Raw genomic sequence first — 13,110 nt, 5'->3', positions numbered from 1 at the left:
AGAGTTGAAGTAAAGAGTATCAATAAAATGTTTTCCATAAATGGTTCATCATTGAAATTAACCCTTTTCCATTGAATCATTCAATTTTCTCTCATTTTTAGTTGAATATAAAACACGTGACATTTATTTGATCTTAAATGGCACAAGCACACCTAGCAAACAAGTTGGCTCAATCGAGTTTTGGTTAGGAACATATTAGACTAAAGCGGATTGTTATTCTTATAAACCTTATTCTGACTTTATTTTTTCACATTAAAAAAAAAAAAAAAACCATTAACATTCTAAGATTCTAACATCTTGTTTCATATATTTTTTCAATACAAATAAAAGAAAAAGGAAAAAAATCAAAGATAAAATCAGTTTTCATTCAATTTGACACTATCTTTGTAGGATATCAGTAGGGTGGGAAACCATTTTTTCTTCTTCTTCTTTAAACCAAAGAAACCGAAATAATCATATAATTGAGAGAGAGAGAGAGAGAGAGAGAGAGAGAGAGTATTGTCAATTGTGCAATGTACGTGAAGTAGTACTCACGCTCACGCTGTTAAGTAAAAATTTGAGCTGTGAAGATCTTAGTGGACCTGTGGATGATAAGAACGTGTGAGATGAAATTTGGAACATTTGATGCTGAAGCCTGAATCAGAGAGTGGGGTTTTCCTGTTCAAATTTCACGCTACTTTTTTCTGTGTTTGTATGTGTCAAACTGTCAACATCTTAAATCTTTTTTTATCGACAAAATAAAGAATGAAAAGGTTTAATTACATATTTAACGCGGCTAAAAAAAATGTGGATATAACCTGTGTGTTTTTTATTGTGTTTTAAACTGGTCACCATCTTTGAAAATGTTTAATTTTAATTTTATATTTTTAAGTTTGTGTCAAAAAGTCTTCGCCATTAATTGTTACTTTGGTTTTCTCTATCTCCAAACAGTCATAAAAGAAAAAATGCAAACAAATTATTTGAATAAGTAATTCATTTCCTCATTTGTTGTTATCAAAATCCATAAGATTTTGCTAAAGAGTTTCAACACATTTAAAGCAAGAATTAACAGTAAGAACCTTTTTTGCATAAATTTAATTTGAGTCATTTTCAACATTTGGTACATGTTGTCTTGAAATGGAGCCTACCCTACTTTAATAGTTCCACTGTAACAACATATGATGTCTTAGTAGCACTATTTTTGTATGTGTGAAGTATTTTCTAAGGTTTCATTATATACATGAGATTTTGTTTAAAATATTTAACTAATATATTGAGACCGCTTTCATAGGATTTATCCCAATCCTTAATCAATGAATATAAGACTATGTACACCCAAGAAAGTAGTCAAGTGCTCGTAAAACTTTGGACATCCTCAGTAACACTAAAAAAGAAAAATGCAACAACTCAAGGAGTTCTCTACTTGAGGTGGCTAGGGACCTTTAATTAGTGAAAACCAAGGACTTTAGGCATTCAATAGAAACAAAATGGGGCTGGCCTGCTAGGAGAATTCAATATGCAGGAAAGAGAGAATGAAGAGATTAGAAAGAGATAAAATAAGACAATGATTGTGTTGATTGAAAATGTCATTTTTTATTATCATTCATATTTACATATTAAAAAATCATAAGTTCATGAGAATCTAGGCCCTCACAAATCATAATCATAGAATGTTCAAGAAGAATTCTGATTAAAATTTCCCCAAAACCTCAAAATTTCCCATCAATCAAACAGAGCTAAAGGATTAAGCAAAGATTATTGTAATATTTTTTGGGGCATATAAACGAAGATAAGGTTATTGTAGGGCTCAACTGCTCTTGCATCATGATGGTGACATTTTTATTCTCTAGTGTAGAGTCTTTTCCAAAGTTTCCAAAGCACAGACACATCAAATAGCTAAGCTTAAGCATTCACTGACCTCATATCACGATCACCTACAAACAAACATGCATGATGCATGAGCTCCCATGCTAGACAATTGACACGAAGAACGTGCATATATTATATCATACATGGACCACTTTTATATGGGACCCAATCTAAAATGTATTCAAGAAATCAAGGGTCAACATCTACGTAATGAGATAATCTTGTACCATTTTGTTTGTTGAACTTTCTCACTTAAATGATCCATCCCTATCTTTGTTGGGTAGAATCAAATTTATGATACCTTACTTTCATTGCTTTTAGAACAAACATCATATGCATAATTTTTTTGTTTTTGGCTTGTTATATTGTCTTTTTCAAAAGCTTATAAAGAACTTAGATTATCTAATCAAATATAGTAGGCGCATGCATTAAATTTCATATGTATAGTATAATGCCAATTGGTAATGTAACAGATGGTCTATTTTTTTCAAAAGGTTAGGTAGAATCTTTGTAATTTATTGTGTGATGATTTTAATTATTATTTAAATAATGTGATTAATACACACATAGATAACACATCAGAAGAGTTTTCCTTCAATGAAAATTTTGTTGTTATACAATTATCCATGGTTACATGAGTATTGTGGGATTAAAATCTAATCATAGAGCAAACAGAACAATTATACATCAACTACACATCTACCAGTAGGGGTGGTTCTAAATTTTTTTTTCTTTTACTTCAAGAGAAGTTATTAAAATCAATGAACACTACTTTCAACTGAGGATCCTGAACTAAGGTCTTACAATGTGTATTTCTTTTCTTTTCATTTTAAATATTATTAGGTTAAAAAACTCTTGCTAAAATAAAATATTTGGGTCATGTCATGTAATTAAAGGTGATTAGGAATATTAGAATTAAATTTCTTTAATTAAAAAAAATGTGACTAGTTTAGGAGTTCATATAAGTAAATCATAAAGGGTTTCTCTGGTTTTACTTTTGGAGGGGTTGAAAGGTGTTTTAAAAGGGATAAAAGCTCTTTTAGTTAAGGTCCTTAGAGTTTTTTTTTTTTTTTTTTTTTGAGAAAAAGGTCCTCAAAGATGATATATATCTGTGAAAAAAAAAAAAAAACCCCAATATATCTGCTTTGAGTTTTTCACTAGAAATATAAATGCAGTAAAAAATTTAGGAAAAAAAAAAGTTGAATTCAGCCACATGTATAATTGGACCATGTCATTTTGACTTTTGAGCTCCTCAACTTTTGTCTACATTCTTCATGTGCAAAGGATAAATTTTTGCAAAGAGCTTGTTAAATTTCGTGTCATAATTATGGCCATTAGGTGGTCCTCCAATTGAATGGTCTTAATCAATAATTCAATTACTAGAATTAAATTTTTTTAAAAAATGTGACTAGTTTAGGAGTTCATATAAGTAAATCATAAAGGGTTTGCCTGGTTTTACTTTTTGGAGGGGTTGAAAGGTGTTTTAAAAGGGTTAAAAGCTCTTTTAGTTGGCTGAAGTGTTTTAAGGTCCTTAGAGATTTTTTTTTTTTTTTTTTTTTGAGTAAAAGGTCCTTAAAGATGATATATATCTGTAAAAAATGGAAAAAAAATCCAATATAAATGCAGTAAAAAAAAAATAAATAAAAAAGTTGAATTCAGCCACATGCACAATTGGACCATGTCATTTTGACTTTTGAGTTCCTCAACTTTTGTCTACATTCTTCATGTGCAAAGGATAAATTTTTGCAAAGAGCTTGTTAAATTTCGTGTCATAATTATGGCCATTAGGTGGTCCTCCAATTGAATGGTCTTAATCAATAATTCAATTACTAGTGCTTGTCAATTTTAGTTTCACAAAAATGCAAGGCCTAGTAAAAACCAGTACACATATATATGGTATACCAAAAAACAGACTAGTCCTCCTATAGGGTGGTCCAACCACAGCCCAAAAAGAATTAATAGACAGATCTAGATGCTAAAAATGATAAAAGTAGGATAAGAATAAGCAAATCATAAAAATAAAAGATGATAAAGGCAAGCTATCCTAAATGATTGCAAACTAAATAAAGACTATCTATTGGGCTGTTTGACTGTCCAAGCTTATGATTAAAAATCCCACAGTCCATTTCTAAGTGTAAAAGAAGGGCATGTTGACAACTTGGGCATCTCTTTCTCCTTCTATTTGTGCGTGCACGCATGCTAGCTGCTGTGTGCATGCGTGAGCGAGAGCCCAGAAGAGAACAATTGCTCTTCAACATTTCAAACAAATCAAGTGCTTAGAAAATTAGCCTCATTCTAACTACACTCCATGACTTTTTACCACATCAAATTCAGATACGATCAGTCAGTGAAATGCTTAAAAAATAAGAGTAACTTTATTGGGACTCTACACTTTAGTTGCATTGATACATCAATAAATTTAGGGACTAAAAATTTTCACAACCGTTAATATGACATGTTTATGACTCAGTTGAAAGTGACGTTACTTCAATCACAACAAGTCATATCACCCGTTGTGAAAAATGATGTCTCTAGAATCACTCTTACTTACCATTGACAACTTGATGCCTTAGTAATTGTGAAAAAGTCTATGGAAAAACTTAGGTCTATAGACTTCGTTAAAAGAGAACTATACCATAACATTTGACTATGTACAAACCAAAAACATTATAAGATATATGAACATAGAATAACAATGCCTGCATAAAATTTACTTTACCAACCCTTGTTACATGCTTTGTTTCTTCTTAATTTAAATCACATGCCATGTACTATTTAACTCCAAAAGGTACATCATTCAATGAGAGTCTTTATGACAGCTTCATAGGATTCATAAACTTCACAGATATGTAATCTCGTTACTCATCTAAATGATGCTTCACTCTTGGATTAATCTATGGCCAGAAATATAGAAATAAAGAAGATGTCAAGTCCTTTAAAAAGCTTTTGCTATAGCATAGTGCACCTGCATATTATGTTCTGATGCTAGTTCTGCTCTCATTTTACATACAAATATGATGTTTTATACCATATTTACCTGAAGTTCTCATCCTCAAAACAGACTTGTTTTTTAGGGTAATCCAACACTCTCAGGAAAATACACCTCTCTATAATTTTTCCATAACTTATGAAGACAATATCCCTTATAGTAACAGTCCTTTTACACTTTCCTAATTCTTCTACATCATTATCTCTCATTGTAGTCATCAGCAAACAAGTTAACAATAATTGTGTTAACATAACTGGATACCAAAATTTAGCTAAAAAAAAACAATGGTTACCAAAGATTACAGGTGTTAATCTTTGGTATCCATTGTTTTTATATTAGTAAGAGCAATGTTAAAAACAATGGAAACGAGTGCTCAACTATGGTAGACGAGGCTTTCAGGTGTTAATGCCAAGCCCACCAATAAGAAGATCTTCTTCTCATCTCCTTTTTCACTTAGCCTAAAAAGAAAAAAGAAAAAGCTTAACCACTGTTTTTAAGTACCTAGTTATCACCATGCATGCATCTATCACAAAATGTTGGGAGTATATTCCAAACTGTCTTATCTAAAGCATCTATCTAATGCCTAGAATATAGTGTACCAAGTGATAGCACCTATTAGCAAGTTTTGACCAGAAACGATGCAACTGCAACAAAATTCCAAAAAAGAAATCATGAACACAGGAATCATGACACCCTGTAAAGAAACATTAAGATGCCAGTCCTTAGTAACTACTTTGACCGTTTAGATCTACAGCCTACAGGGTTATATCATCTCAATGTACCATGAGAAACATATTTATTTGTATCATCCTCCCACCAAAAAAGCATCTTGATGTATCATCAACTACTGACTAAAATATAATGATGCCTTGTAAATTACATCACACTTACCAAGTGCACTCAGTATCTACATTGGAACTATTTTTATTTAACAGGAAAAAAAAAAGTAAAAAGCATCCTGCTTCAGGAGACAAGCACACTTTTCTCTTTCAAAAAGTCAAAAGGTGCATGAGACTGAGTACAATGTGCTTTCAAAATAATTGGCAAGTTCATTTGAATGCACACTTCTATTGCAACATCTGGTCCATCTTGACATGCCAAAGACATTACATTCAAAGTCACAATGTTTCAAGTGATTTCATGTCTAATAAAAAAGGACTAGAGAAAAATAGAACTAGGTGGTGGTCATGTCTTAATTTCAGTAATAGAGGTAAACCACATAAGGAATTTCTTGTAAATATAACTTCTTTTTGATATTTCCTTTTTATATGTGACAAATCCAAACTCAACCACTCAGTATGCGTGATAGTACATTACAATATTTATCAAAATGCTCGGGGGGAAAAAAGAACAGCTAATGCTGAGGGAATAACATCAATGAAGATACGACCAAATAATGCAAAATTTGACGTGAAGTAAGAAAAGAAAGAACAATACATTCAAATACCAATCGCATCAAGAAGTTGGGAGTGTTGAGACACAGAAACTAGTGAATTGGCCACAATTGCACCACTAGCAGCAACTGCAGGGACACCAATTCCGGGAAAAGTAGAATCTCCACAACAGTAAAGCTGAGGGATGGGAGTTGAATGCCCCGGGAAGGAGTTTTTGCCAGCTTCTATAGCTGGGCCATAAGTTCCTCTATTCCTTCGAAGAAACCTTTGATGTGTCAATGGAGTTCCAACTAACTTCACCTCACACTTATCACGGCTGAAGCCTGCACCAATTGCACGCTCCACAGCTCTCCACATGACCTGTCATATCATTGAAACAAAAGAAATGCTTGAGAATAACTAAATCAAACAGTTCACCGCACTAAAATCTTGTTCTAACAGTAGTAACAAGGTAGAGTTATTGGGACTGTGTAACAATATATGTATAAATATTAGATACCACAAGAATAAGATACAGGTAAATATTTTATTGTTACCAGAAACACGAGAGTAAATTTTGATATGTACTATGCTTTGACTTATAATTATTACTGAAAATAGAATTACTGCTACTATTCCATTTTTCATATATATAATATATATTTTTTTTTAACTTGCATTTTATTCCAATTAGTGTTAGTGATTCTTCTATTTAATATTTGTTTTCGGAATAAGTGAAGTAAACTAATTTTACTATCTTGTTTATTGCATAATCTACAGCAGGTTAGGCACTCACTAGATAAGAGGTGTCACACAACAAGGCATCAGTGGTTTTGTTCTGCAACTTGATCAGAAAAACTTGATATTCCATCAAGTTTTTTCAAATGAGTTCTGCTTCTAAATGACAAAGGAGGCTAACTTGTCATGTTTTTAATGCTCAAGAACATTAGCCTCAGTTCATCCTTTCAGTTAGTTCAACAAGGTTTTAAGAAACTCGAGTAAATAGTTTCCACTCAATTACTTTTTCATTTTCTTTTTATGTAAATATCTAAACATTAATCATTGGTAAAAATAAAAAATAAAAAATCAGAACATTATAAGCGAGTCGAATCAACAAAGTTGTTTTTTGTCCAACTTTTATTAATATTAACTTTCAAGTTAGTGTCATCGTTAACAGCAGCATAAAGCTTTCAATTGACAAGAAATGCAGGTAAATATATTTTACCTCTGATCTTTCTGCTTTTAGATTTTTGTATTCAGTGCTTCTACGATCAAGTCCTTCCCACAGTCCAAAGGGTTCAGTTCCCGGCAAGTAAGCATGTAACACATGCTTCCCAGGGGGTGCTAGATCTGGACTAAGTACACTTGGTATAGATATCAAAACAACATTCTGATCAGCATCAACTCCTCTCTCCCAATCATTTACAACTATATGATGAATTCCCAAGTCCTCACGTATACCCTGGTCAAAAATACATAATATGAACACAGATGATATCTGAAGCTGTGATGGTGACCTCTAGTTGAAAGGTTACTGAAATTGTGGCACTAAAATAAAAATCATACCACTATAGTTGAAAACTGCATGAAGCATTAGAGACTAAATGATAGATTGGTTCATAATGGTGGTAAATTATTTATATCTATATCAAAACTCACTTGCTAGAACAAAATTTGAATCATAATTTATGAAACAAATATTGATTTTTTTTTTTTTGGGGGGGGGGGGGTGGTGGGGGGTGTGGGGGGATCTAATAATTCATGAGGAGATGAATTAAAGCAACATGAATGAAGTGGAAGGCACTTCTGCTATAATGTCATCAAGCATGTTGAGAAATTAAAGAGAAAATCTTACACTTGAAAGCCCAAAAAGGACACCAGTCAAGGTAATGAGAAAAGACTGATGACCCACAAAGTAACTGAAATAATGCCTGGGGAGAAGTGTAACGGTTGACAAATCACTTTTACACAGACACCAAATGGTTGAGACATGGTTTTGCTGAGACAACTTTATGCAAAAAGAAAATTGACACAGATTTGGAAGATCCTCTTGAGGGTTTTGAAAATAATATTAATGGACCCCCCCCCCCCAACCCAACCCCAAGCAGACTAGTCTACAAATTACATTATGTCACCTACTCACCTCTGCATCAAATCCCAAATGGAGATGCATGAATGATTCACATTGTGGGGTTGTGTTAACCCTGTCCAGGTATGACTTTGGAACAACTTCCTTAGGCAACAGCTTCAAAGTGTCCCACATACTTGCATTGCTTATGACAGCCTTTTTAGCTCGCACAAACTGCAGCATACATACATGTTCCTTCAACTGGTAAAATAATAAAATACATGTAATTCAATTTGAATCAACTTCAAGCTCCCTGAAGTTACTTACTTGACCACTTCTTAGCTTGACTCCACTGGCTCGGTCATTTTCAATAACAATCTTTTCCACATGACTTCCTAGAGAGAGCCGTCCACCAAACTTTTTCATTCCTTGGACAAGGGCATCAACAACAGCCCCAGTTCCATGAAGAGGGTATTCAAGACAGCTACCCGGCTTGTACCATTCAGCAAACATGTAAACCTGAAAAAATTGGAGAACAAGAAATCATGTTAACTGCAAAAGAAATTTAATAGCAAAGTTTTATAACAAAATATAATTATAAAAACCAAGATATCACATCATAGAAAAAAAAAACACATTGAAAGATGAAATTATGGAAATTAAAACTGATTTGCAGTTGACAGAATAATCTTTTTTGCTTAAATTTGTTATAATAGTATTTCTACAATAATGTCTGTGGCTTTGTGCAAGATAAGGTTACTGTCAAGATTTATTATATCACTGCTATGCTCCAACCCCTTAAGCTTGTTGCTTTGGCTGCTAATTGAAAACTTAAAATCATCAATCGCCAAAGCTATAATAAATACATCAACGACCTGATCATGACAATAAAGTATCCAATATTTTGCTCATGGTGCATTGTATTTTCACATGAAAGCAAGTTAACAAAGTTGGAACAGCTTTCCTTAATACTTGATTTTCTTCTTGAGCATTCTGGAAAGTTTAATGATGCTATGTACGTTATCCAAATATCTAGAAATTTTTTTGCAGTGAATTTAACTGGTAAAAGTATTAATCATAAGGTAACTTATTGGTATATATTTACATTGTTTCTTTATTATTTGCATATGTCCCTGGGTGCATACCAAGCATGCATTCAAGACAAGCATCTAGAAGAGTATGCTAGTATAGTTCAAAAGAATGTCTCTATGAATAATTAATATATAATAGTTACCATCTCTGCTGAAAGTATACCATTTGTTTTCACCCCAGACAGCAAGAAAGACAGTAGGTCCACCCAATTCCGTATAAAAGGGTCTTTTAGCTCCAATGAGTCAATGACCTCTGAGAATGGTCTAAGAAGCTTTGTAGCACCAAGAGCCCCCTGCGGTCCCATTTGGACAAAAGATTTCAAGAGAGAGGGGGCATATCTTGCTGCAGCAGTGGAAAGAACTCCAAAATCACCTCTGATAGATAGAGGAGGCAGAGCCATTGCAGCAGCAGACATTGGAAGAATTGCATCCTGTAGGTGAATGGCATTATTCATATGGGAGATGATAACATGAAAATGGAGACTTGTGGAGAAATGTAAAACTTGAACTGCAGCCTGTAAGATGTACATATCTTGCAAAATCTTAATCCTAGTATGTAATTTGCGAGATCAAACAATATCAGCCTTTTTGTTGATCAGCACCTTTTCCAGCTTTCTTACTTGGTAATTTTCAAAGACGTTTAAAGAAAGGGAGTTTTCCCAATTTTCGGTTTCATGTTTCAATACAATGGATTTTTTTTTTTTTGTAAAAATATTTTGATATCTTCAAACACAAAGAAGATGGCATGTCAACTCTTGGAAGTAAATATCACAATGTTAAAAACATATCTTATCACAGATTAAAAGAGATTAACAACAAATGGCACTCACAAGGAGTTTTTTCCACTCTTGAACAGCATTGGGAGTTCCATACTTCTCAAGGTCCTGAAGACCAGAAACAACCCACATTGTAAAAGCCTAAATAATATATCAATGCAGTGCAAGTGAGACAGTAACAATTCCAGAGAGGTTAAGTAGGAATAATACTGTATGGGATGTGAAAGAATCTACTAACATGCAAGAAAATTGACTGAGTGATTACTAATAATTCTTTGTTACTCAAGTTTGACTGCATACTTATGGTTTTAATGTGCCTTTAGTTTTATAAAAGATGTTGTATGCCGTTGTAAAATTGTTTTTATTATTTGAAAAATTAGTTGATATGCATGTCATTGTGAAATTTAAATTACTGTTGATTTATCAAAATTTTCATCAGTAATGAGAGAGATTTAATTCAAGTTAACGAAGTGAAAAGAGGTGGGAAGGATGTCTAAAAGCAAATATGGGTAGAAGTATTGAAAAAACATATGTTAAATACAGAGGCAAGAGTATAATTTTAGAAAGGGTAGAATGGTATGATAAAATCCATACAGGTGATCCTACTTAGTTGATGGGGATCCATAGAACTGACCTCAATTGAATTGCAATTAAAGTTTAGTTGAGTTTAATATTGCTTTAAATCTTTATATCAGAAGTGAATATTAGTAAAATTTCATTGGTGCCTTGGACTTTGAATATGGTATGAACCGATTAATCATTTTCAACAGCTAGGACTTCAAATTTTGCTTTAGTTCTGAACACAGCACGGTAACTCTTGCACTAAGTGATGGGGAAAATCATTTGTCTAGTTTTTCTTTTTTTTTTGTTTTTTTTAAATAGACAACACATCATTATTTCATAGAATTTTTTTTGATAGGTAATATGAGAACTATTATTAATGAAATAAGAAAGAAACATACAGGGTGTTCATGATGATAGAAGAGACTAGTGTGCAAAAGTGAACCTATAATAGAAAGCTTTAATAACCAGAATCTACCTTGAAAAATTCTGTGGGACCAATGCGTGACAAGAATTCACCTTCAGGTATGTAGACCATCCATGAATCATATTTGACACATGGCAGTGACACACCCAATGCATCCAAAACCTGAAAATCATACAAAATATGGTCACTGGATTCATGTCCCATTTGATCATAGAAGAGAAGTCATGAGACTTTGGCTTGTAGTAACATTCAAGTTGAAAATATTGATAGGGAAAACCAATTTTGCTCAATTATCAGAAAGTGATGGTAATACAAATTTCATAAAATAGTTGTTCAAAACTGTTGATCCAAGCAATATGTTTATGATGGCAAAAAAACGTACTCATTGATACAATAACATAAGAAAAATTACTTGTGCAAGAGGATTGGCCTGAGGACCTCTTGATTGAAAACCAGAGAACAAAGATGGGCCGGAGTCAAATTTGTAGCCTTTGATCTCAAACGAGTGAGCTGCGCCCCCAGGTAGATCATGACTTTCTAATACAAGAACATCTTGTCCATACCTAGCCAAAAGCCCTGCACAGCACAGTCCAGCAATACCACTCCCAATTACAACAACATCGGCCTCCGGCTTCCCTGCACATTGCACCACAATCACATGATAAACGTCATATTAAGGCCTGATATATAATCAAGAAGATGTTTTAGACATTTGTGATGACAATTTAAACTTTCACAGTATGTTCAAACAGAAAGGAAGCAAGCTAGTTTTCTGGTAACAACCCATGTTTACATAATTTAGATGTGAAAAATGTTTTCTTTGGAAAGTGGATTAAAAGAGAAAATCATATCAAACGTTTGGAAATTTGAATTAAAAACCAAAAGAATGCCCCACAAAATAAGACTGGCAAATCATACTAATTGAGGCAGTAGGTAAAATAGACAAGACACTTTATCAGTTCCTTAAGCTATAATCTTAATCTCTTTGCTTACTGGGTACAACCCAGTAATAATAATAATTGTTAGAATTTATTAGGACATTATATATCAGGATATTACCATAAATAACTTAAACCATGGATTTGCAAAACCATAGTAATCCCTGGTATTCTACAAAATCACGGTTACATTATTTATGCAAATATATTAATATGAAATATACTAATATATTCTTATAAGTTACAATAATAAACCTTGAATCTCAGATTTCATCATTTTTGGACTTTCATAAAAATTAAAAAAATTAAAAAAACTACCACTTAAAGTGTGTCTAATAAAGCAATCTGGTCTAGTTTAAGGTGAGTACTCATTCAGTGGATAAAAGGGTAGCATTGAAAGTAATCTCTCAGCAATTAATTCATACACAAACTCCAAATTCCACCACATCAACTTAAAACCTTATATGCACAATCAAAGATATATATATTTAGAGAGAGAGAGAGAGAGAGAACCTGGGAAAGCTTTCTTTTCTTTGACAGCTATAGAACCAGTGGAAGATGGCTCTTGACCGTTGGAGTTTCGCGCCAAAACAGTTTTTCTGACCGTTGAGGAGTTGAAACTGCAGAGTGAAAGAGGTTGGTGAATTTGCATAAAACTTGGGAAAACAAGACCCAATGCCATTGAAAGTGTGTGAGTGTGTGTGTGTGTGTGTATGTACTAAGAAAGTGAAGTTCAAAGCTCTCCAAAATATCAAATTTGACACAAAAAAAATATTGTTACAGAGGTTGGAGTGAAGATTGTGACCAAAAGGTCTCTTTTTATGGCTCTGTGTTTTGTGTTCCTTAACTAACGTCACTTGTAGTTTTGGAACTAGCCACGTCATCACCCTTTTTATCCCTTTTCTTTTTTCTTTTTTCTTTTTTTGGTTTTAAAAAAACACTTTAAACTATGATCACAACAATTTTCCAACAAAATATATTATTTTATTTAGTAAAATGTTTTAATTGCAAATTATGGTGGACTCAAATATGTTTAAAT

General features: G+C 32.9%; 1 protein-coding gene across 1 annotated transcript; it reads right to left on the bottom strand.

Moving 5' to 3' along the window:
* Positions 1 to 5,922: 5,922 nt before the first annotated feature.
* On the bottom strand, positions 5,923 to 12,885 carry LOC112038495 (prolycopene isomerase 1, chloroplastic). Its single transcript, XM_024071307.2, has 9 exons — positions 12,585 to 12,885; positions 11,546 to 11,769; positions 11,185 to 11,295; positions 10,200 to 10,253; positions 9,513 to 9,800; positions 8,606 to 8,797; positions 8,354 to 8,512; positions 7,436 to 7,672; positions 5,923 to 6,591 (listed from the first exon to the last, which is right to left on the bottom strand). Exons 1-9 carry the CDS (start codon positions 12,751 to 12,753, stop codon positions 6,277 to 6,279), a joined length of 1,749 nt encoding a protein of 582 aa, XP_023927075.1. The 5' UTR covers positions 12,754 to 12,885; the 3' UTR covers positions 5,923 to 6,276.
* Between the last annotated feature and the right edge of the window lie 225 nt (positions 12,886 to 13,110).

This window comes from Quercus suber, unplaced genomic scaffold, assembly GCF_002906115.3.
Source record: "Quercus suber isolate HL8 unplaced genomic scaffold, Cork oak 2.0 scaffold_723, whole genome shotgun sequence".
Classification (NCBI taxonomy): domain Eukaryota; kingdom Viridiplantae; phylum Streptophyta; class Magnoliopsida; order Fagales; family Fagaceae; genus Quercus; species Quercus suber.
Note: the sequence above shows the minus strand (reverse complement) of the source record. Positions and strands in the feature narration are given on the sequence as shown.